Source organism: Bombus vosnesenskii, unplaced genomic scaffold, assembly GCF_011952255.1.
Source record: "Bombus vosnesenskii isolate JDL3184/JDL3185 unplaced genomic scaffold, Bvos_JDL3184-5_v1.1 scf7180000013293, whole genome shotgun sequence".
Taxonomy (NCBI): Eukaryota; Metazoa; Arthropoda; class Insecta; order Hymenoptera; family Apidae; genus Bombus; species Bombus vosnesenskii.
In genome coordinates, this window is record NW_022882944.1 from 1,268,513 (window position 1) to 1,292,006 (window position 23,494).

At 32.3% G+C, this 23,494-nt stretch overlaps 6 protein-coding genes and 2 long non-coding RNA genes across 16 annotated transcripts; 5 read left to right on the forward strand and 3 right to left on the reverse strand.

The window, feature by feature from the left end:
- Nucleotides 1-3,709: 3,709 nt before the first annotated feature.
- Nucleotides 3,710-4,318, reverse strand: LOC117232830. Its single transcript, XR_004493194.1, has 3 exons — nt 4,269-4,318; nt 3,968-4,061; nt 3,710-3,752 (listed from the first exon to the last, which is right to left on the reverse strand). It is a non-coding gene; the product is annotated as an uncharacterized LOC117232830 (long non-coding RNA).
- LOC117232829 (chymotrypsin-like elastase family member 2A) lies at nt 3,715-6,676 on the forward strand. The gene is made up of 5 exons (XM_033492516.1): nt 3,715-4,063; nt 4,624-4,888; nt 5,111-5,256; nt 5,370-5,641; nt 6,394-6,676. Exons 1-5 carry the CDS (start codon nt 3,973-3,975, stop codon nt 6,574-6,576), a joined length of 957 nt encoding a protein of 318 aa, XP_033348407.1. The 5' UTR covers nt 3,715-3,972; the 3' UTR covers nt 6,577-6,676.
- A 4,374-nt stretch (nt 6,677-11,050) lies between these two features.
- On the forward strand, nt 11,051-14,695 carry LOC117232689 (zinc finger protein 431-like). Of its 5 annotated transcripts, none has more exons than XM_033492223.1 (4): nt 11,051-11,209; nt 11,812-11,985; nt 12,988-13,556; nt 14,078-14,695. In XM_033492223.1, the coding sequence occupies exons 3-4, from the start codon at nt 13,020-13,022 to the stop codon at nt 14,678-14,680; spliced, it is 1,140 nt and encodes a 379-aa protein (XP_033348114.1). In that variant the 5' UTR covers nt 11,051-11,209; nt 11,812-11,985; nt 12,988-13,019; the 3' UTR covers nt 14,681-14,695. The 5 variants fall into 5 exon arrangements, with proteins under 5 accessions (XP_033348114.1, XP_033348116.1, XP_033348112.1 ...); XM_033492221.1 differs by having other exon boundaries at nt 11,052-11,209; nt 11,812-11,997; XM_033492225.1 differs by lacking the exon at nt 11,812-11,985.
- On the reverse strand, nt 11,683-12,329 carry LOC117232694. The gene is made up of 2 exons (XR_004493171.1): nt 12,147-12,329; nt 11,683-12,032 (listed from the first exon to the last, which is right to left on the reverse strand). It is a non-coding gene; the product is annotated as an uncharacterized LOC117232694 (long non-coding RNA).
- Nucleotides 14,696-15,530: 835 nt separating the features above from the next.
- LOC117232688 lies at nt 15,531-18,819 on the forward strand. Its single transcript, XM_033492220.1, has 4 exons — nt 15,531-16,020; nt 16,359-16,778; nt 17,276-17,576; nt 18,018-18,819. Exons 1-4 carry the CDS (start codon nt 15,818-15,820, stop codon nt 18,438-18,440), a joined length of 1,347 nt encoding a protein of 448 aa, XP_033348111.1. The 5' UTR covers nt 15,531-15,817; the 3' UTR covers nt 18,441-18,819.
- A 439-nt stretch (nt 18,820-19,258) lies between these two features.
- Nucleotides 19,259-20,985, reverse strand: LOC117232691 (39S ribosomal protein L39, mitochondrial). Of its 2 annotated transcripts, none has more exons than XM_033492227.1 (3): nt 20,895-20,985; nt 20,464-20,614; nt 19,259-20,341 (listed from the first exon to the last, which is right to left on the reverse strand). In XM_033492227.1, exons 2-3 carry the CDS (start codon nt 20,472-20,474, stop codon nt 19,366-19,368), a joined length of 987 nt encoding a protein of 328 aa, XP_033348118.1. In that variant the 5' UTR covers nt 20,475-20,614; nt 20,895-20,985; the 3' UTR covers nt 19,259-19,365. The 2 variants fall into 2 exon arrangements, with proteins under 2 accessions (XP_033348118.1, XP_033348117.1); XM_033492226.1 differs by lacking the exon at nt 20,895-20,985 and adding an exon at nt 20,822-20,863.
- Nucleotides 20,986-21,366: 381 nt separating this feature from the next.
- LOC117232693 (DNA-directed RNA polymerase III subunit RPC10) lies at nt 21,367-22,244 on the forward strand. 4 transcript variants are annotated; one of them, XM_033492232.1, is made up of 3 exons: nt 21,367-21,404; nt 21,538-21,930; nt 22,083-22,244. In XM_033492232.1, the coding sequence occupies exon 2, from the start codon at nt 21,602-21,604 to the stop codon at nt 21,926-21,928; it is 327 nt and encodes a 108-aa protein (XP_033348123.1). In that variant the 5' UTR covers nt 21,367-21,404; nt 21,538-21,601; the 3' UTR covers nt 21,929-21,930; nt 22,083-22,244. The 4 variants fall into 4 exon arrangements, with proteins under 4 accessions (XP_033348123.1, XP_033348121.1, XP_033348122.1 ...); XM_033492230.1 differs by lacking the exon at nt 21,367-21,404 and adding an exon at nt 21,411-21,463 and having other exon boundaries at nt 21,581-21,930; XM_033492231.1 differs by lacking the exon at nt 21,367-21,404 and adding an exon at nt 21,424-21,444.
- On the forward strand, nt 21,845-23,471 carry LOC117232692 (yrdC domain-containing protein, mitochondrial). The gene is made up of 2 exons (XM_033492228.1): nt 21,845-21,930; nt 22,083-23,471. The coding sequence occupies exons 1-2, from the start codon at nt 21,904-21,906 to the stop codon at nt 22,839-22,841; spliced, it is 786 nt and encodes a 261-aa protein (XP_033348119.1). The 5' UTR covers nt 21,845-21,903; the 3' UTR covers nt 22,842-23,471.
- The last annotated feature ends 23 nt before the right edge of the window (nt 23,472-23,494 follow it).

The following is a 23,494-nucleotide window of genomic DNA, read 5'->3' on the forward strand; positions in this document are numbered from 1 at the left end:
AGTCGTCAAGAGTAATCGTATTCGACAAGGATTAAAATCACAAACACGAGAAACTGTCTGTTACACTTTTCGACCTGTATATATTGTCTGTACCGATATTGTAAATACACTCGTTTGTTCACCTACACAATCAATTGTATACATATACTGATGCAATGTAATTAACAGAAGAGGTCTTGAACTGTTCGTTGTTCCACGACACAGCTGAACACGCGTACATTGATCTTTTTTTGCTCGATCTTTTGATCACAGAAATGCTGAATGATTGCAGTGGACATTTCAAAATTTTGTTCGGTAAGGAACAATCTAATATTTTTTAACATAAATATTGTTAGATTCAAGAAGAAATTGAATATCTTCTCTTTCTTATTTATTTGTATTACATTAAATTTTTTATAAAAGACATCTATGTCTTTTGGGATATTTTTTTAAACATTTTCAACGTTGAAATTCTTTTTTAATTAAGATAATGGGACAATTGACCTTTGGGTATTGTAATTTCTTTCTTTCGAAATATATAATTGTGTATTTGCAATCGTTCAACATTAATGAATAAAATTTTTGTATTGCTTACCAAAAAATGTTCTGATTGACTATATATCATTGTATTGTCAATTACAGTTTATAAGATACTTTGTAGCAATTTTTATCTCCTAAATGGATTCAATCTATTCCGTCTTTTTACACATTCAGCACGCTTATTATTGTACATGTATATTATAACGATTCTCGAGTCTGGTTGATCTAAAAGGAAACGCCGTATCAAATTAGGCTAATTTGCTTACTCGCGATATATTGCTGTAAATTCGAATCTCAATCTGTATTGATTGGAATGGTTAAGAGAAAGCAATCGACTGTAATAATAAAAAAAAGTACACAAATAAACAAATATATATACCCTTGTAGTCCGGTATAAAAACAAATTGATTAAAATATATATAACTGATCTCGATGTGTTTTCTTGCTTTGTGGCATGTGCCCACCTTTCCTCAGCCGCCATATTGCATTTTTATATCCGGGCAATATAACACTTCCGGTCTACATATAACCTTTTACATATTTTATTATAATTTATTACAAATTATAATAAATTATAATATATATTATATGTACCTTACATATTATTATTAATGATATGACAATAAAAAATTTATATGAATTTGTATCAAAAGATATCTCAGTTTTATATCTCAGTTTTTAAATTTCAATTATGATAAATAATTCCATAAGATTTGAAAACTACCTAAGTATGCAGGTGTAGTAAATGGTGCATGCACTATGTTCTTTAAGGATATCAGAAAGCAGTTTTTTTACAACTTTCTCTATTGTAATTAATGAGTGAAAATGTGTATCGTTTTTTCATAAATATTAGATGCACTTTTTTACAATTGGATGAAAAAATTATTACAAGGGGGAAATATGAACATTTTGTACATCCTGTAAGCAATGTATAGTCGAAACGGAATATTTTCATTTTCTGCATGTAGGAATTTTCAATTGAACGTGAAACACACGGAATTACGGTCATGTTAAATCGCTTTGGAAAAACAAAAGGATCGCTTTCATCGACTTTACTGTCTTCGCTTTCACAATTAGAGCTGATTCTATACAAGTATTACACTTGGACCGTTTCTAGTGGAAATAATACGAAATTATTCGATGTTAGCTGAAATAGTGACAAAATTGAACCATAGAAAATTCAAATAACGACGGAAGATTCGTAGAAAACAATTTTACTTTACATCGCTTTCTTCTGAACTATAAAGGGAGAAAAAAGGAAATCTCGTTTACACGCTTCCTGCCTTGTTTCAACTATATAATTTACGTCGTGGAATTTTTGTAATTTCGATCGAGTTTCATAATTTATAACGCTATAAAGTTCTCTTCGAACGAATTAGCAATGCTAAAAATGTTCTCGTGAACAGAGAGAGTAATTAAACACGCTCAACTCGTTACTTATCTCGACGTCACATTGCATTCCTCCTCACTTTCCTTGTCTCATGGAAATGGCCTCGATAACAGGAACTCTACAAGCTGCTTCAAAAAAGGAAACAAACTATTATTTTTAGTTCTCAATATCCTCAATTTATAATTAACACGTTTTTATGCAAAAGTTATACAGGTCCTTTCAAAACATGTCTTCCAGTTTTCAAATTTGAACATTCTTCCTTTTCTCATGGAACAATATTAGATAAATCTTTTTATTTGTGATACCTATATTATTTAATTATATGTTAACAAAGTAAATTCCAAAGATACTAATGTCATCTTCAAGTTTTTATTATTTTTGCCTTTTACGAAAGAATTAATTTCAAAATCGAGTATTGTAAGTATTGCTCGTCTGCTTCTATGAATTAATTTGATAATCAATGTAATATAATGATCCTTTTCCAAGAATTTTGTGACTGAATTTTTGAATCGTCCTCTAGGTTCACTGCTCTGCATCACTGACATTCTCGTTGTAGTGAAATGACAAGCTATACGTGCGTTTATGTTTCTCAGCGAGAATCCGTTTCTCGAGAGTAATGATTAACAGGTTTGTTGGTAAACACGCTACTGCATCGGGTAATTCGACGTCAAGCAAAAAAAGCGATCGTTCCTCCGATGCCTCGATAATGCGTAATTACGAGAAACTACAACTAAATGATTCATAACGGATTATACGTTACAGACTGAAAGGAAGATCTGTAACGCAGGATGTATTTAGTAGGCGAATTGGGTTTCTAGATCTAGACATCACCATGAAAATATCTCCATTTCTAAATTTGATAGTTTGAAGATTGAATGACGTATACATTTTTTAAATCCTACAATTTTATCCTCAAGTCCTTTTAAACACTAAGTTGGATTCAAATTAGACAAAGATTATTTTAAATAACACATTTTTTAATTACAATCTTCAGTCCTTAGCTCCTCTTAAACATTAAATTATATCTGTGCCAAGTTTATTAGATTTAGCTCAATTGAGATGAACCAAAATTAAGTATTAAATTAAACACCGAATTAACATTAAATTTGAATAATTAGATCTAATCCAACATTGGATGAAATATAATCTACATAAAATTAAGTATGAATTACATTCACTATCTCATTAGCAGAGCTGAAACAATATCTTAAGTCTCTTTAAACTCAACGTAGTGATCAACTTTCTTTTTCCCATGAAGATTTTTCTTTCTCAAAGAAATAGTCTTTAAAATTCCTATCTGAAAATCAACGAAGAAGATTTGATTCTATTCTAAAGGAAGTGTGTAACATGCGAGTTAATTGGGAGTTAAATAGCCAATAATAAAAAAAGGATTCATTGATAGAAGGATCTTACTGCACGCGTTTGCGAAGACACGTGATTCATAATCGTATCTAAGAAAAATGAACGTTTCTAATTGGTATGAAAAGAGCGAGGAAGAAAGACAGTGATGGCAAAGAGGTAACTTTCGTTAGTGAGAGCGATATTCGTCTGTTTAAGAGCTGCCAGTTTCCACTGGTTCGTCGTGATCGCAAGTATGCATATTCCCCTTCTTCGATGGGAATCGTCAACGATCACTTTCTTCTAAGTAAGTTCCTTCGAAGGATTTACTCGTTCTAGTGAACGATCCGCAACAAGGATTACCTAGTCGTACTCTCGTCACTTGCCTCTATCGTCTTTGTTAAAAGTTGTAAACTTTTCTGCATATCTTTGTTAAAGTATCTTTTATTCGTTTACTTTATTTTCTTCGATTATGTGTGTCTTTTTAATATCATTGTGATGTTATCTGAAAGATGATAGAAATTAATTAACTGATAGTAAAAAAATTGATTTGTGTACATTGTGAGACTTAAAACATTGAAAGGTATATCAAGAAAATTCATTATCGATAAAATAGTAAAGTTCAAAGTGTATATGGTTATAATTCAATATGAAGAGTATGAGACAATAAAGTGTACGGGGTTGAAGAAGATAGTTGTATACATGGTGTGCTTCCCTTACTGGAAATGAATCTTCGCGGTGGGCTGGCGATACTTCTTTTCATTCTTGCGGAGATCGACTGCACGATCCTGAGGATCGTTCAGGAAGATCATTTCTGTAAGTATAACATAATGTTAAGCTACCGTTTCTATAACACTTATCCTGTATTTTTTCAATATTGTTTATAATGTATTTTTAGATATTTTTAAAATATTGTATGTCTTTTAACTTTTTAAGGAAGATCATTTTTATTTTTCAAGTTTGATAGCCATTAAACATTTCAATGCAATTTCTATTCATATAATAAATAGATTGTTTGTACCTTTATGAGAAATGGAGAAATGGAAAAGTCTGCAGGATGCATTTAATATGCTAAAATAAAAGCACTAATAATATTTAGTGAGTGACACAGATCTCCATCTAGGTCTTATTTCTGTAACTAAACTGAATTAGAATTAGAAATAGAATTTATAGGGGGACTGTTATACATATATCATAGAACTATTATATGCATTTTGTATACTTTTAAATCTTTAAATTTCGCGTGATTTCGTAAAAATTTGCAATCTACAAATAACCGTTTCGTCAAACCATTGAATATATTACGTGTTTAATTGATATTAGTTGACTACCAGTGAAAGTCAACGAGGTGGGAAACTTGAGTTTTTGAATAACAGCTTGCGGATGTCCTTCAGCATCGCATAGGCAGCCACGTGCGATTCTGTCGGTGAAAAACGTCACTTCTTCTACTGTGGACAAGCAAAAGAACGTCGGGAGTACAACGGGTCGAATATTTAACGGGAAACCGAGTAAACGAGGCTCTTGGCCCTGGCAGGTGTCTCTACAGCTTCTCCACCCAAAATTGGGATTTATCGGTCACTGGTGCGGCGGCGTTCTCATTGAACCCACTTGGGTCGTCACAGCTGCTCATTGCATTCATAAGTGGGTTTCACTTTTCATTGAATCTATACGAACTTAGCGACGAGCTTCCAGCTTATCACTATATAGAGTGTCTAAAAAAAAAAAAGATTTATTACATTATTAGACAAATATACAATATTGTTAGCCAATGAAATTTATCCGTACGTGTAAAGATTAATTAAATATAAATATACATATTTTGATCACCATCGATTTATAAGCTGACTGGATATTTACTTACAGCGAGGTTTTCAATTTACCGATTGGTGCACTGTGGACGGCGGTGGTCGGGGAATGGGAATTAGACTCCGGTGGACGAGGCTCGGCAAGACTACCTGTTGAACGAGTGATCCTCCATGAGAGATTCAACAATTACTTACACGATATTGGTAAATAAACGATTTTAACCCTAAAGTGGTATCGTTGGCTTGATAAGAAGCTAGGTAACTACGATAGTTTGTGTTAAAATTACTAAAATTTAGGATATTCAATTTTCTCTTAGCGCTGATGAAGTTAGCTAGACCAGCTCCTTTGTCCAAAGTAGTACGAACGATATGTTTACCGGAGCCGGAAGAGGAGCTTGCGAATAGACAATGCGTCGCTTCTGGCTGGGGTCGATACGGACCTTCTCAGTCACTTTCCACTGCATTATTAGAAGCCTCAGTGCCATTGCTAGATCTTGAAAAATGCATGAAAGCTTATGGGAAATCGGTATCGCTTCGAAGCGGTCATCTCTGTGCTGGTCACACTGATGGCTCGACCGGAAGCTGCGTGGTAAATAATCAATTTCTATATTATATTAACTAAATTCCTGCCGAGTAAAAATGTAAGCTGGAATGCTTGATATTATTATATCATATTATGCTGCATACGAGTAACATTGTTCTAATCTTATCATTTCAAAAGCAATTCTTTTTATCCAAATTCTAAAACATTTTCATCGTTTCGTTTCATGAAATTTAGAGTTATTACTTTCGTCGTTACATAAGATATCCACCACCGATCATCAAAATACACTTAAGTAGATTGGAATCCTTGCATTTTCTGGATAATGCAATCTGGCTTTCTATGACAACGCTCTATCCAGATGAATCACGTCAATTCCTTTACTTATAAAATTGCTATTTATACCAATGTGAAATTAACATTAAAATCTCTCCATACTCATCATAATTCGATTTTAATACGCCTTCTGAAGCATTTACTATGCTTTATAATAAATATTTTTCCCTTTTAAGGATATTCGGTATTACATTCGCACACCTAAAAAATATTTTCGACAATTAGTTATAAATCTTTTTAAAAATTTTTGAATATACATATATATATGATATTAAGCAATATTTTGAGTTACAAGATAAAAATATTGTGGTACACATTTCTACGTTTCAAGATTATTAAAATTTGATTCGAATATTTTAACAATATTTTCAGTAATTAGTGTCGTAAATGTTTTTAGCAATATAAATATACATATATACATTTATAAGTAATGTTTTAAATGATAAAATAGTAACATCTCTTAGGGTGATTCTGGAGGACCATTACAATGCCGTCGCGCAGACGGAGTATGGCAATTGGCAGGCGTCACTTCTTTTGGATCAGGATGTGCTAGACCAGGATATCCTGATGTGTATACTAGGATACAGTATTACGTAAAATGGATAAGAAATACTATGAACAATGACGATGATACGCAATTTTTATAATTTTGATCAGTATATTAATTCACGTGTACCTTGAAATGTAGATAATATTTATGTAAATATTATTCGAATAGACCATTGTACATATGCATATACGCTCTCCTGTGTAGTTTTTAGTACAAATAATTTTTAATAAAAAAAAAGGTACAATGTATTGCTCTACTTATTATACGTATCTTATCCACACAAATTTACCATAATTTGGAAACAATCGCAAAATCTATATACGAATAGAACACGCTGCATCTGAAAACCATAAAACCTCGATTTCAATAGGAAATAAGACCAAGCATATACATATACATTCACGTGTTATGGAAATGAAAGCGCACCCACTGCGCTGGTAAGTTCCAAAGAAAAGCCATTCGCCAGGGGCTAAGGTATCTTCCTATGCCCGCCAACGTACATTATAATATACAGTGGCTCATGAAAGTATTTTAGCATTTGTAGAAAACTTTTACAAGTATATTATAACGTATTATCTATTTTTTTATTATTTTATGATATATTCTATATAAGTATAAATGTATGACGTGTGTTGTGTGAAACTCTTTGAAATCTCCTTAGCGATGCAATGAGCCTAGTAGTTATGGTACAATCGGCAAGGAATAAATATCTATATGCAACGATCAATTATCTGATTCTCGTGCAACGACCATTTTCACTTTGCGCAATAATTTCATATATGACAGAAAATATAAATAATCTTTAATTTATATTTTTACAGATATGTACAGATTTTACAGATTACACATATGTCCTGTATGTTAGATCGTGTATATGCAACATGTTAGTGTTGAATATTTTATGGGGCGAAGTACAATTTTTAATAAAACAGTTGATTGTTATTAATTTAAAAACAAATAGAGGGTCGGTTCCTTGTCAATTGTACCATTATTACCGAGACACCCTCTATATTTTGCTAAAAGGTTTCTGCAAGTGTTCAGATACTTTTGTGAGCTGCTGTATGTATACTTCGAAATGATACCGATGTTTCTATACCGGAAATACGACCACATCTGCATTTATATGACTCTCATAAGGGGAGAAAATCCGAAGTTGCTTCACTCTTTTCGAACATCGTAGATTCAATGTTACGCAACCTCGTGATTGTGCGTATGACAACCAAAGCGATTGCATCTCCACCTCCTAGTCTCTCCTCTCCCTTTCCACCCATTTCCTCTCTGCCCCTCTTCAACCGATGAAATTAGAAGTATCGATCAGTCACAGGAACCGCGTACACCGTGGTAACTAAGAGACTCTGAACACACAAATTATGCCGAGATGCATCCATTAATTAGCTTAATACGTACCACTTAGCATACCAAAGCATGCTCTGATCAAGTTTCGTTTACACCGTCTATCCACTATGTTTCTGTCGTTATTATGCACTGTGTGTTCTAGTGTCGAGTGTTTATCGATTTATTTGGAGCCATACGTATGGCTTGTATATTATAATTTTTCGGTTTTCGAAGAATATTATTTAAATAAAAAATGCTTGACAATAAAAACGTGCAATGCTATGTAACGTTTTACAAATAAATGGATTGTAATGACAAGTCAACGACACAATATTTCTCAATGTTAAATCTATTAATGCTAAAATGTTAAAACGTTAAACCCTGAAACATTGAGGATTTAGCAATTTTATAGTCAGCGTTTCTACGTCTGTTCTATTTATGCTATGCTCCATTATCTATATTATTTATAATATTCTGTTTTGTATGTTATCTATAGTATTCTGCATGCATGCTATCTATACATATTATATCTCTGATATTGTATTATCTATATTATCTATATTATACTTGTAGTGGCACATGGCCGTAGAAAAAGTTTCAAAGGAGAGACTCATATTATCGTACCTTTGAATATCAACGTTGTTTTAAGTTACAACTTAACTTTTTAACTTGACTTGACTTTTCGTGGTAACATCCGTTAATATAGATGTATGAACGTGCTACCTACGACAATAGTATTATTATCATTTCTTCGATTGGTATAGCAGCATTGGACAACAGACGGTTACTTTGTACTAGTAGTTGTACTTATTTTAATATATCTGACTATTACAAATTCATCCACTCGTTATTTTATTAAATAAACCTACACGTTACAACCACCTCGCACTGTATGCATTTTATGCATATATGTATACATATATTATCCTATATGTACCTATATTTCATACTATCTCACCCTATCACGTTTATCGAAATATGTTACTAAATATAATTCAAAATATTTTCCGCGCAAGAATAATAATTTTTATTACAGTAGATCTATGGTAAATCAGATGATCTTTAGAAAGGAAGAACAGTACTAATAGGCTACAAAATATCCTGTATAAAATCACGAGTTACCAACCAAGAAACATGAGTTAGTTCGTCAATCAGATTATTTAAAAATGACTCATATTATATTTACATTTGCAAGAACTGAAACCGACTCGATAGAAATTTATTCATTTTTTATTTCAAATTCGACGATTGTGAAAGTTTCTATTTAAAGGATATGGTTAACAGATTGAAAAAGAGATCTTGTCAATATAAAAATTTCCATATTCAATAAATCTACTTAGACGTATACGAGCATTTTAGCATCAAGTATAAAAGCCTCGCCATACTCCAGATTGAAGGAAACTGCAAGAAACAAACTTCTCCATCAGCAACAATAAATAATTTAGAACAAGTTCTGTAAACACTATTATTCTATGCATGTGCTATCTTCTAACTTACTACAAAATAAAATTACTAGACTGCAACTCTTCACGCATTAATGTGAAATGCATTCATTTAAAAATGCATATAACATATGCAACATATGCATATGCAAAAATGCATATTGCAAAATATAAGAAAATATACAGTATATTCCGGTATTTAACAGTCAAATTTTGTTATAAGCAATCACGTAAAATTGGTGGCAAAAATCGCATTCTCTGTGTATTTCGTACTTTTATTATAATATGTCAATGGAACTTTAAATGACCTATGTAAAATTCGGCTATTAAACTCTAGATCACCCTGTATTAATATCCAGTGATTAGAACAGCAGATCTTTAAAGTAAAGTTATGATAAAATATGTTTAAAAAAGTAAGAAGAATGCAATGATCACTAAGCGTGGATGAAATTCAGTTTACCTAATAGATTAGACCTTTCGTGTCCGTCACACTTGCGTTGATTAGTAGCTACTACATAATTACATTAGGTGCCTAATATAATGTGATAGCGCAGATGTTGTTGTCAGTGCACGTGTCCGTGTTTAACAGGCGTTTAATTAAATCGTACATTTCATTTCATGAAATTTTCTCGTTAATGTAGGTATATCATTTGCACACGTTACTATTACGAACATAATAAAGCTGATTTTTCCCCTTTATAATATTTTTGACTTTTAAAAATGTTTAAAGATGACGAGTCGTTTCACATACGTAATGTAATATCATTTTTTGATCCAAATTACCCATTCGAGAGTAATTATTTTCAACCGCGCCATTAGCTGATTAAGCTCGGTATATGTGATCTCAGGGGAAGTTGAGAAGGTGTGTCATTTGATATGAAGCAGTTTAGTAACGTTCCCATTGTATTATATGACTCGATGGATTTTGCAAATCTAAGAGTTCTTCTAGAAGTTGTATTCATAGATGTAAAATTTATCTCTATAAATTCATAATTAAAAATGAATTTACATTCGTATAAAATTTTTAATTATGACTATATAAAAAGATAGAGTATAAAGAATCAATAAAAATCATGGTATTCGGAATAAAGACTAATGCATCCTTTTAAAAAATTAGCTTCTCTTTTAGTCATTCAGCCACCCTCCTCAAAACATTTTTGCCTGTTATGTATGTATCAATATATTCCGTATTTTCTAACATCCTCAAATTTTCCATAAATACCAAGGTATCCATAATCTAGTTATAATTCAATTGAAATCTAAATTAAACCAAATTTATACCTGACTTAATTTAATTCAAATCTGATCCAAACGCTATTCCTTCCTAAAATAAAAGTTAACGGCAAATCGCCAATAAAGAAACAACTAAAAAAGAAAGAAGATCTATAGAACTTGCAGCGTAACGTTATGACAATACTTTCGTCCAACATGTGGATTTTCATATATTATGTACATTCTGTATATTCCAGCATCTACAAATTTCCCATAAATATACGAACGTCCTCTATCTGTCTACAAAACAATTCCAATCTAAATTAAATCTAATTTACATTTAACTCAATTTAAATCTAATGAAACTGAAACCCTCTTCCTCCCTAATCATTCACCCCTTTTCCCTAAAACAAATATTAACAAGAAATTACCAATAAAACAGAACGAAAAAGAAAAAAAGGAAGAAAATCTACAGAACAGCATAACATCACGACAATACTCTCATCGAGCTATAATATATCAACAAGACAGACGTTGACATGCGCGAGGTACCGCGTCCGTGAAACGAACAGGGAGAGTGCGCGTTCCTGATCAGTAGTAGCACACTTTCATCGCGGCGAGGAAAGTGAGCAAGTCGAGTGAGTCGTTTCATCCACGCCGTGGAGGAGTCATCCACGTTGTAACGCACGGCAACACACGACCGCGCGCGTGTTCACAAAGATCGTGTGAGTTGTACACAAGGTATAGAGAGGCTCTCGTGGTAGTGAAGAGAGGTGGATAAGGAGAGAAAGGGAGAAACCTCGTCTCTCGTCAGAATTCCTTTCGATCCGCGAAAAATTGTCGTTCGTTTTTACCCGGTGCAAACCCGGGTGGGGTGCTTGTTAAGAAAACGAATTGCTCGAGAAAGTCTGGAAAGGAAAGAATCATTAATTGCGCGGCTTATTCGTCGTACACAAAAATATGTGATAACGTGAAATAGATATATACATGAATATATATAGTGGCTGCAAAAATTATTTGAACATACCCTTATTTTCTAACGAAGCGTCTTTTTACCACATTCTATGCGTTTCGTTTTCATGGTATCAAATTTTTATAGTCATGTGAAAAGAATACTGAATAATACGAGATTTAACGTACTTGGGCCTAATTAATTAGCATGTGAATGCTGCGATAAATACTAAATATTTAATACCATAATAAATATTATAATATATAGTATAATAGTATTTATTTATTATATACTATAATATATATTAATGACGTATAAATACTTCTTACAACCACTGTATATGAACTTCTACATATAGGTACATGTATAAATAATAAAAATTATTTAACAGTGAATGAAATTATCGTTGAATACTTGTGGATAAGGAAATGATACGTGATGTCGCGTGTCGACTCGCCCTTTCCAAGGGGAGGGTAGAAGAGGCGTGAGGTGGATGAATCATTGAGGCAGCCTCTGACGTGTCGAATAAAAGAGGGAGGCGATCGAAGAATCAAAGCGGAGCAAGGTTGCAAACCAAGTAAAAACCCGTTTCCAGAACTGTTTCGTAGTCCCCTGAAATGCAAATGAATGTAATGTAATGTCACTTGTAACTGCGAATTTCTTTCATTCGGAATACAGAGGGTGAATTTGCTCGATTCAAGATGGCTACTGATTTTGTTATGCTACCTTTGTTCGATACTATTGTTCGAGGGAAAGTTCATTTGGAGAAGTAGACCTTTCCATGGCGAATAATGCATCTACAGGGTGGTTCAATAATTATGGCTATTCGTCAAAATTTCTTGGCAAACTGGAAACATTCAAGCAAAATTGTTTAGTTATTTAATAAAATTAGTTTATGGCCATACGTCAAAATTTCTTGATAAACTGAAAATTCTAAAACAAAATTATTTACTGGGAATTTAGAATACTTTTTCACAAGGCTTCATTTACCTGTTTATGGAAGCTATAAACGATCTCCATAGATATAAATTTCCTAAAGTTGTTCAAGAAGTCATCTACATTGTAAAATATCAGAATATTTTTCTTCTTTTTGCTCCTTATTTTATAGCGAAGATGTTAAAATGTAATCATTATTGGAACTCCCTGTACATGCATGATTCGATGATATAAATACTACATCTAAATTACATTGAGTTGCATATACAAATTAAAAACAGAAGAACACAAGTACTTGTCTTTTACTATCGGTTTCACGCTTTCTCGAGTTTCCATAGGACTAGGTTTTTACGATATTGATTCGTTGAATATTGAATATGAACATAGGATTAAATTCTCTATTCACTCCATTTCATTCCTCTCTCAAAAAACGATTCTCGTAATAATTAAAGATTACAAGAGAAGAGCATAATATATCGCATCTGCTATTTTTTATAAGGGAATACTTCCAAATTTATTAAGTTATCGATCAATCCCATGTTATCATGTTTTCTCCAATGACCTACAATTGAAATTCCTATGACACAAAACAAGCTATTAATGTTCCCTTTTTTTCTCTTGTCTTTCTTAGTATTCAAGAACTGGGAAATTTTACTGAGGATCATGATGAGTAAAACTAATGAAAATGGTATATCCCTGGCGACGCCTCCAGCCATACATGTTGGTCCCATAGTGAATCCAGGAACCAATGAAACCATCTCTATTGTAATTCCATTATCAGCTCAGTTGGCCACAGTTACCAGTCAGAAAATTGAAAAATCTTGCAAAGATTACACCAAGGATGGCAAACAGTCGTCCAATAATGTTCACTCTCGGCTAAGAAACGATAAAACCAAAGGATGTCCTTATCCTGGCTGCACCAGGTATGGGAGAGCCTTCTCGAGGGCACACGACCTGAAACGACACATTGCTCGTCACGAAATGAGAAAAGAAAAGCTGCACGATTATGAAAATTACACTATGGTCGGCAAACAAAATGGGAAGGAAAGTAACGAGAATATAGCAAATGGAATAATTGATAGACAACATATGGTTTGGAATGATGAATCACGCGAGAGTAAATCTTATTCTTGTTTGCATTGCAAGAAGAAGTACACTAGTGAGATTAAGCTCAGAGCTCACATGAGCTCCCATGAAAAGGTATGTTAGTAATTTCTAATAATTAATTAGATTCTCTACTTCTTAAATTTGTTACTCCAACGAAATAGACTGCAGCATACAGGTTCATTCCTAATTTTGTAATTACGAATATTCCTAATAATAATGAAATAATAATAAATGACAATTTCTACAAATTAATCAGACTCTCCTTTTGGATAACGTCATTTGCTATTCTGACAAGGTAGATGCCAACATACAGGTTTATGGAAGAGTTCTCGTTTAGAAATATTTTCAATAAAATAATGAATACAACAGTTTTTAGTAATCACTTAGATTCCTTTACATAATACAATTAGCAATATCCCAACGGAACCAAATAGCTTCCAGATCTCAGAACAAGTCTAGTTCATATTTGTCTACTTCCCTAATACTGCTTATCCATCTAGCTTTATCGACTAATAGATCAATTAGCTCATTACCTAGACAACCTTATCTTTTAATATATGTATGTATATTACACCAGATCCATCTTTGACATTTATATCATCAATATCTAACAGGTTCTGGGTAAGAATGTGTGTGCTCTGTGTGGAACATGTTCCCGGGATGAGGAGGAATTACAAGAGCATATGAAGCAACACACAGCAAACATGTTGGAAGCTCAAACAGTGTTAGAAAAGAGTGAAAGGGGACAACAACCAGAAAAAGAAGACGACTTCTTGCTTGAAGAGATGTTGCTTCTGAATAAGAATCCTCGAAGAATTGCGCAACCAGTGAAAAATAATTCGAATACAGCATCCAAGATAAGATGTGACTACTGTTCCAAGACTTTCAAGACCAAATGGACATTGAGCTCCCACGTGGCGGCTCACGAAGGCCGTTTTCAATTCGACTGCGGTCAGTGTGGCAAGAAATTTGTCAGAAAGAGTCACTACGAAGGTCACATGAGATCTCACGAAGCAGCACGACCTTATGTCTGCGAACAATGCGGGAAAACGTTTAAAGAATTGAAGCACAGGAGGGAACATACTAAGAGGAAGCACCCCACTAACCAGAACGCGATTCAAACGCTTTTGGACAGCATCAGTCCGTGTGCATCCGATGAATTACCGGTGGATCAGGCCAAGTTCACACTCCTGATGCCTGTTAATTTCTCTGTCTAAGATCCCCAATGTAGTTCTGCCCTGAAATAATGGAAGATGATTATAAATAAATGTATAATTTTTAGTTTTGTAATTTTCTAATTTTTAAGCCGACTTTTTAATTTTTCTAATTTTAAATCTTAAATAGAGGATCTTAAGAAATTTTGTTTAATTTGGCTTGAAAATCTTGCTGATATGAGGTTTGGCTATAAGACAAATTAGAAGATTCCAGATTTTATTAACGGGATGGAATGGAATGAATTGGAGGATTAATAATGAAAACAGGGTTTGAAAAATTAAATTAAGTCTTACGAAAGTTTCTAGTGGCGAAACCAATGAAGAACTGACGCTGTTTGTTTATAATAAGGAGATTGTTAAATTATTTTGAAGTGATGCCCATTGTGAGATAAGATTTTAAGGCATCTTTAGATTGAAAACATCTTATTAATCCTCATTTAGTCTCTTCAATTTATTTTACAATGTAATTGTAAAAATTCGAAGATGTACAATCAATGTGACAACTGCAACTACAATTGCAACTATTGTATACTCGAAAAAAATTGCTACGCTTAATTATAAAGTACATAATTGATTACATATAATTTAAGTAATTTTAAGTTCCTATCCTATATGTCGGTGTCTAATGATCGACAGATCTGTATATTATTTTCAATTTTCATTTATCGGAACGACACACAAACCAAAGACAATCTCGACTTTAAAATGACGTACAACTTGTACATAATCTAATAAACTGATCGCAAAAGAAACATCTGTTGTTTTCAATAAGCACAACTACCAAGCTATCCTCTTCATTGTACAAGCGGAATCTATGTTAGAGGATACGAAGATTGAAACACCCTGTGTAGAAAATTGTAATACAATTATCGAAAGAAGAACTCGATTACAAACGATAGCCACGTATCGTTTGTTTTGTTTTGTCCGACATTCCTAGTTTTATAAAATTTTTACCCAGAGGCAACATTTAATTAACGAAAAAGAGTAATGTTGCAACGAGAAAATATATAATTAACTGTTTAACAGATCACTGACGACGTAAAAGAAAAAAGAAGGAACACAAAGAAGCGCAAAGTAGCATCGACATCAAAGGGAAAATTTGTTTTAACTCTATATTTTTTTTTAATGTTCTAATTTTAAATGAACGCGAACAAGCGACCGAAAATACCAATTATAAGATGCGATCAATATCAGGGATCGCGGAAAGAATCAGAAATATCCCCGTTAGCAGAACAAAGTTGTCATGGCTATGCATTGGACACGCTTCCGCCGGAAGTTTTGGAGATGATTCTTCGGTTACTGCCTCTTCATGATGTTGCTACTTCCGTTCGTTTAGTTTCTAGGTAATTTTTTAAATACCACTGTTTGTATCGATGTCTCCTTTAATTTTAGATTTTTATTATCTGCATCATTATCCAGAAGAAAAATTTTTATAAAATATGTCATCTCATATTTTTAAGATTAATAACATATAATGTTAAAAATAATAATTACGACTCTCACCTTTTGTATATTCCATGCTTTTTATGAATAAAATATTCCAAAAAAAAGAAGATATCTAAGGAGATATGAACGTGAAGAATAAAAAATCTAACTTCTAAAATTCTCAAAAGAAAAAAGATAATTGTATCCATTATTTTATTAAAACAAAATAACTCAAACTCACTTTTATCTGTATTAGACACTGCTCAACGGTTGCAGCAGCAGTTTTAAATGGCGCCTTTCTGATGGCTTGCGCGAAGGTGGATGGTATAATAAAGCGCAACGAGAACGTCATGAAAACTACAAAAACGGACGCCGAATTATTTGCCTGTAGCAAAGCTTTAGACGCTCTAGAGCTGATTAAAGCACAGTACAAAATGCTACGAGCAGTCACTTGGAGGTATACACATCCTCCAACGAAGCAACAAAAATTTCCAAGGCTTTGTTTCTACGCTGGTAGTCTGCTCGACAACCTGAACGAGCTACTTAGTCAAATTTCAAAGTATCATTCGTCCATCATCGGTCCTCGTACAGCAGAATCGACTATCTCTTCTTTTATAGCCATCTGCAAACGGTTCATGAACTTCTTTGAAAAAGTCTCTGAACGCAGGGTGAACAGGTGAATCACTTTGTAAAAGAGTACCTATTATAAAAATGACGATTAGACTGAGGATATTTGTGCAATATTTTTATGAAGATAATTAGGAAAATTGAATCTAGTATTAATACTAAATATCATAGAGAGTACTGTACTCTAGACATTTTATATATTTTTGCATATTACATGCATTTTGTATATATTTGCAACTTTAAATTCACCCGTAAATGCATTAAATTCGGCAGTCCATTTGTAATATATTAAGTTATGGAAAAAATTTGTAGGGAAAGTTAAGAAAAATTTAACTAAAATTTGACCTTTATCATCTATAACTATACGAGTGATTTCTTGAAAAATTTGTCATCTTTGTTATTAATTTCAGTGAAAGCTTCTCTCTATTTCTTTTAATATATGTCTAGATTTTTTTTAAATATAACAATTTTTTTAATGTACATTATCTTTTAGAATAAATATATATTTACGTGTTAAAATGTCACGTGATAAAATAATATTAGTAGATCGGCCCTGATTTCCGGATGCAAGATCGTAGACGTTCTGGACTGTCTCGTAGAAGGTCGACAAGTACTCTTTTTCAAAGTATTAAGTAACAAACGAGATACCGGGAGAATTGTCAGCATGAAATTGAAATACACAATGAAACGCGCTTGGTTCACCAGTCTAGATGTTTCCAAAAAGGCTGAAGAGAATTCTTGGAGAGACGAACAACGTTTCATGTATCTTCGATTACGACGTCTAGTAGGCAGTGTGAACGAACACCTCTTCGAGAACTCACATTACGAACACGAATTACTCTTACAGGTGACGTTTACATATACAAAAAAAAATAAAACAATATATATACAAACAATTTCCTTTAGCAACAATATTTGTACATTATAACATTATATTGATAGATTCATGGTCAATCTCTTAAAAAATTATCTTTCTTAGCAATAAATTGAAGTAGTTTTTACGAATTATTGGAGTATTCACTTTATTGTTATGAAAAAAAGTTTTCCAAAAATTCGAATGTAAATAAGATAAGATAAATTCTTGGTAAATATTGAATAATTTTTACCTATTTTCCATCAATAAAATAAGGTTTGTCTTTCGTATTGAAAAATGGCACTCCTTTTACCGGTCAATACCAAATTTGTAGTATCAAGTAGTAACGTATAGATTACTAATATTCATTATTGATTATACTATTCACATTGTAACTATCAATAAATAACTCTAACCATGTTTCTTTCTTTATAGATTCCTTTGACACTCCCGTTGAGACCTCCGCCAGCTTCCACTTACTCAGGATACGGAGAATATGGTGGACGTTTCTTTTACTATGGAAATATGAACAAATACGCTTATGAGAGCAAATTCATGCAGACAGTAAGCACGACGAATTTGACAGTTGAAACGGAACAACAAGTCCAGAGGCCACCGTCTTTCGATTTAATAATCGAAGTCGAACTGAAATGCACGCCAGACCTGGCTCCACTTGCTGTTAGATCGATATTAAGATCGGACGAGTTCGAAACTTACGAGATGAAAGTGTGCAGGAATCAGCAACTTTACTTGCAAATGAACGTCACGTGTCCAGCATCGATAGCTAATAGATTACCTGGTAATTTTGTGTGGGAATTGCATAGTCCACGACGTGTACTTATGGTGGAAGATGTATAGTGAAATCATAAATTAAAACATAAGTTGAGGTCACTAATTAAATAAGCATATCGATTGATCTAATAGAAGATATATAGGACCGTATACGTTTAGGCTGAATGTAGATACATAATTAGTCTGAGAAAGTCTTAAAATAGAAATTCCCAAATTTCAGATTACAAACATTACTTATAGATTGATTTAAAATTTTTGTCTACAACCTTGCATTAAAATTACATTGTATTAATGATCCGTAATTATTTCTACTTCATAATAATAATTATATTAGTCAACATTAACTTATAGCTGTAAAGAAAAAGCTACATATGTCTAATTTGATATTTTATACTCCTAATAAGCTTATGTTGCTAATTTAAGTTTCATATCCCCCCTTTAGATTTTCTATTATTCTATTAATTCCCTTATATTAACTATTTATATTATACTATTCTATTAACTCTCTTAGATTTTTTATTCCTTAGAAATTTCTATTTTGATATTCAAAATTAATGTATGTTCAAGCTTGACTATTTTTATGACCTCACTACTTATGTATGTACACTTCTTCTACCAAGGGTATGTTAAAATTGGTGAATTATCACAATTTGTACATTAAAGTATTATTAGTACTATGAAGTACTGTAAACATACATACGCATAAACACGTACAACTGTATACACACACAAACGTGTATATATATACATATATATACATTAATACTATACAATTATACGTCTTATACTAATTTTTAACGCACTAGCTATATACTCGTATATATATACAACTACAACATTTAATAGTAGGTATTGATAAGAGGTATAATAAAGTACTTTACATATATGTGAATAATTAATATTTGTATAAATGTGTTTTATTGTAATTACGAAGATTCGTACCGAAAGTATGCATTTTTATTTACACTATATATTTGGTATACTAAGAAGGTTAGTTCCTATGAACCATTTTGGTATCCGCCTCCTCGTTATTTTCCTCCGATAAGAACGACCATTTTGTAGTGTTCAGTTTTTTAGCGCGATTCTGCAACATGCCATACGCATATTGGTTTAAAAGAATTCCTTTAGGAAGTGCTACACCTTGAAATCTATACAGATTTTCCTGATCTGTAACTTGGTGGACAGCAGCAATTGTACAACGTCCTATCAATGAACTGTTTCCTATCATAGGTCCTTTACTAATATCTATATGATCACCGATTCTATACAAAGTAATTTTATTATTGTTACTGTTTGCAATTTCTGGTATTTGTGACATTTTAATAGGGTTATCTTGGAACATGTCAAGTGCTAAACTTTCTGAAATCTCTATCCTATCTATAGGCAATTCCTTGTTTATCAGCTTTAAATATTGAGCAGATAATGCACGCATTTCTTCATTTGTAGGCTTCCAATCAACCAAATTAACATACACATCATATATAAAACTACCTGATTTTATGACTGGTATTGGGAAGCTGTGTAAGTGAACTGTTATCTCTGGTTTAAAGGCCATATCTATAACAGCACCCAAAATAAAAGAACAAGTTCGCCAAAAGGCTGCGTTTACTATTTTGTTTTCTGGGCTAAGCAAATTTAAAAGCTTTAATTCACAATTTTGTAATAAAGGTCTGTTCATATCCCACGGTAACCCATCAACCATAGCGAGAGCAGACACTTTAGATACACCTTCGGAGATATGTTTTGCACAATCTGTGGGGGTTGATATACTTTTGTTCATAATAAGTGTTATGTCTTCTATAGGAGATACATATTTAACTTCTATCTTTTCAATTCGTCCCACAGTGCTTCTTTGTCTTTTCTTCTCCTCTTCAAATAACAAATTTCTTCTATCTTTTGCTTCAGCTTTTGATAGTATGCTTTTATATCTTGATTGTATGTTTGATGTTAAGCATAGATTTTTATAACTGAAATACACATAAAAGAAATTATATTAAAAATTATAATGGCAAAAGAAAATCGTAATTAAATTAATCCATGAAAACCAACATTTTTTAATAATACCGGCTAAAATAGGTTACGTGCATACCGTTGAAACATGTTGAAATATATATGTGATAAAAATTTCACACAACTAGTTTATTCTTCTCAAGACGGTGCCACATATATTATTAAGGTCGTGACTTTATTTTATTCGTTTTAATAGTTAATCATTTAAACAATGAATCAATCATTCATGACTGAAAATACAGAAATAGTAAAGAGAGATTATATATTTTATAACCTAATTATCTTATATATTTGTTTACCAAAACAATTTTGAGATTTATTCGTATACACAAAAAATAATTAACATAGAGCAGAGAATAATTTCATGCCCTTTTGTGTAAATTATCCTAATTTATCGAATGTAGCTGTAAATAAAACACTTCTTTCTGTTCTGTTACCTTTTCACAAGTTATTTATGTATATTAAATATTTTGTTAATAATATTTAACATATATTAAAATCATCACTCACATAAACAAGTATATAAAGTTACTTAAAATCTGTAATAATTTCTTTATAATTTATTAATAATCAACTACTTTAAGAAAAGATTTGCAAAAACGACCCATACTTCATCGTCGCGACGCACAAGGCGTATACACATGTGATTACATGTGAATTCCAACACTACCATAGTACAATCTGTATGTATGTAAAATATATTTTTAAATTATAAATTAAGTATTAATTATCGTTCCTGTCATATGGGAAACCACTATGCAAAATAAATACAACTATCTATAGTAATTAAGCAATTGATCATTATACATAGATAGTTGTTCTAATATCTATACAGAGTTTTTTTTATTTTTTTTTTTTTTATTTAATTGTTTACATTCACAATTTTTCCGATTTGGACATTTGGTAGAATTTTTTGGCTGTTTGATTATCATGTGGGTGGCTACCCTCAGCGGGATACCATCTTCGTGTTTGTTAGGTTATATCCTTTGTGAATCTATACAGAATGTGTTTGGTAATGGCGTAAGTATGATTTAGTCCAGAGAAGAGCCTATAAAGAACAGTAAAACAATTTATTTTCTAAGTAGTATTATGAAAATATATTTTAGTGAATTCATTATTTCATGTTATATGTTTTATTCCCATAAATTTATAGATAAATAATCAACGAAAAATATAGTTTGCTCTTCTAATGATTCAACTGGATCTGTATTTGCACGATGTTAATGTTTTGCCCAACGTGTGGCAATGTGCTCCGAGTAGAAGAAGCTGTGGCAGGATTGCGTTTCGCGTGTAACACGTGTCCATACATATTCAATATCGTGAGAAGAGTAAGCAGTCGTACGTATCCAAAATTAAAGGAGGTTGATGATGTATTAGGTGGAAGCGCAGCTTGGGAAAACGTCGACTCTACTGAAGAAAGATGTCCAAAGTGCTCTAATCCTAGAGCATATTTCATGCAAATTCAAACCAGATCTGCCGACGAGCCTATGACAACATTTTACAAATGTTGTAATCCTCAATGTGGTCACAACTGGCGCGAGTAAAGGTATTTTATAACCTCTACATACACATAATCATATACATAAAAGTTTTCTACAGTGTCCAAATATTTTTGTAATCCATTGTATTTGTGTATCATTAGCTCTAGAACAGACACTGCTATCACTAATTAATAAATTTTCCATTTTGAACATACAGTGCTATTTCTTACTGGGCGGAAAGAGAATGATTTCGTATGCAAAAGAAATGGGTCCAATGAGTACTTTAGTAAATTCAGCTCATAAAGAAGTGGAAGCACTAAAATGGCATGGTAATCATTGGATGTGCAAAGGAAAACGAACCATAGCAGTAGCTGTCGCATTATTACAGAAAAATGAAATTATAGCAGTTCCAACGGATACAATATATGGTCTTGCTTGTCTTGTATCAAGCACCAGTGCCATTGAAAAACTCTATGAAATTAAAGAACGCGATGTAGATAAACCATTATCTATTTGTGTTGGTAACTTGAAAGATATACAAACATGGGGCATTGTAGATCATGTACCAATTAGTTTGTTATCTTGGTTATTACCAGGACCATATACCATCATTCTCAAACGAACTCCTGCTTTAAATCCTGCTCTGAATCCTAATCATGACACGGTAGGCATCAGAGTTCCACATCATAAATTTATAAGGCATGTAGCTGAAGTAGCAGGACCTTTAGCGTTAACAAGTGCTAATATAAGTAATGAACCCAGTTGTGTATATGCTTCGGAATTTGAAAACTTATGGAACAAATTAGGTGGAATATTTCATCAATCTAGAAAACCTGGTAAAAAGCATAACTATTTGAGACATGGATCAACAATTATTGATTTAACCGAACCGGGACGTTACAGAATTATTCGTCATGGAATTGGGGCAAACTACGCTGTAAATATCTTAAAAAAAATGCAATATATTTCCAATTAAATCTATCATTGTGTGATCTTAACCATTTGAATTTCAAACTTGAAATATTTATAAACTAATAGTATGTGTATATTATAATATAAATGTATTTCATAAAAATAACAAATATGACGAGAGCTATTGGTTTTTCTTCGCAATCGATTAAGACAAGCGCTATCGCGCTGTTCGGGATTTTTCGACCCTGTTTTTTCAAAGACCTCTGTGACAAACGGTTAATGTTACCTATAGGTATAAATATAAGATTAAGATAAGTATTAAGTGAAAAATAAAATAATGGATAATATAGATGTTATACTTTATTTCTTGTAAAATCTAATCATGTAGTATTATATTCAATGAGTGTTATGTGCATGCTTCTTAAGAATAATGATGTACTAGGAATTCAAACTTCAGTTTTTTATCCTTCATATTCAAAAAAATAAAAGAAATATTCTCTTGTATCTGAAGTATGTTAAAGTTTCCTCCTTCGTTTTTTTTTTATTTACGTAGCTATTAATGTATACAAAGAATCCTCAAATCGAGAATTCCAATCTTATAAACAAATCCACAATATATGTGGCAATATATTAACAAGTATTAAGCAGTATTTTATATCCTGAGATACTGTTCTGATTAAACGTGTTAATAATTCGTCAGCGAGTATATCCTAACTG

What these genes read in the sequence shown, in the direction of transcription:
- LOC117232692 (XM_033492228.1), top strand. Translation starts at nt 21,904, where the DNA reads ATGTGGTCACAACTGGCGCGAGTAAAG. An exon ending in CACAACTGGCGCGAGTAAAG is followed by an intron (nt 21,931 to 22,082) that starts GTATTTTATAAC and finishes TTGAACATACAG; the next exon opens with TGCTATTTCTTACTGGGCGG.
- LOC117232693 (XM_033492232.1), top strand. Translation starts at nt 21,602, where the DNA reads ATGTTAATGTTTTGCCCAACGTGTGGCAATGTGCTCCGAGTAGAAGAA.
- LOC117232689 (XM_033492223.1), top strand. Translation starts at nt 13,020, where the DNA reads ATGATGAGTAAAACTAATGAAAATGGTATATCCCTGGCGACGCCTCCA. An exon ending in ACATGAGCTCCCATGAAAAG is followed by an intron (nt 13,557 to 14,077) that starts GTATGTTAGTAA and finishes AATATCTAACAG; the next exon opens with GTTCTGGGTAAGAATGTGTG.
- LOC117232829 (XM_033492516.1), top strand. Translation starts at nt 3,973, where the DNA reads ATGAATCTTCGCGGTGGGCTGGCGATACTTCTTTTCATTCTTGCGGAG. An exon ending in GCTGCTCATTGCATTCATAA is followed by an intron (nt 4,889 to 5,110) that starts GTGGGTTTCACT and finishes ATTTACTTACAG; the next exon opens with CGAGGTTTTCAATTTACCGA. An exon ending in CAATTACTTACACGATATTG is followed by an intron (nt 5,257 to 5,369) that starts GTAAATAAACGA and finishes ATTTTCTCTTAG; the next exon opens with CGCTGATGAAGTTAGCTAGA.
- LOC117232688 (XM_033492220.1), top strand. Translation starts at nt 15,818, where the DNA reads ATGAACGCGAACAAGCGACCGAAAATACCAATTATAAGATGCGATCAA. An exon ending in TCCGTTCGTTTAGTTTCTAG is followed by an intron (nt 16,021 to 16,358) that starts GTAATTTTTTAA and finishes TATCTGTATTAG; the next exon opens with ACACTGCTCAACGGTTGCAG. An exon ending in AACACGAATTACTCTTACAG is followed by an intron (nt 17,577 to 18,017) that starts GTGACGTTTACA and finishes CTTTCTTTATAG; the next exon opens with ATTCCTTTGACACTCCCGTT.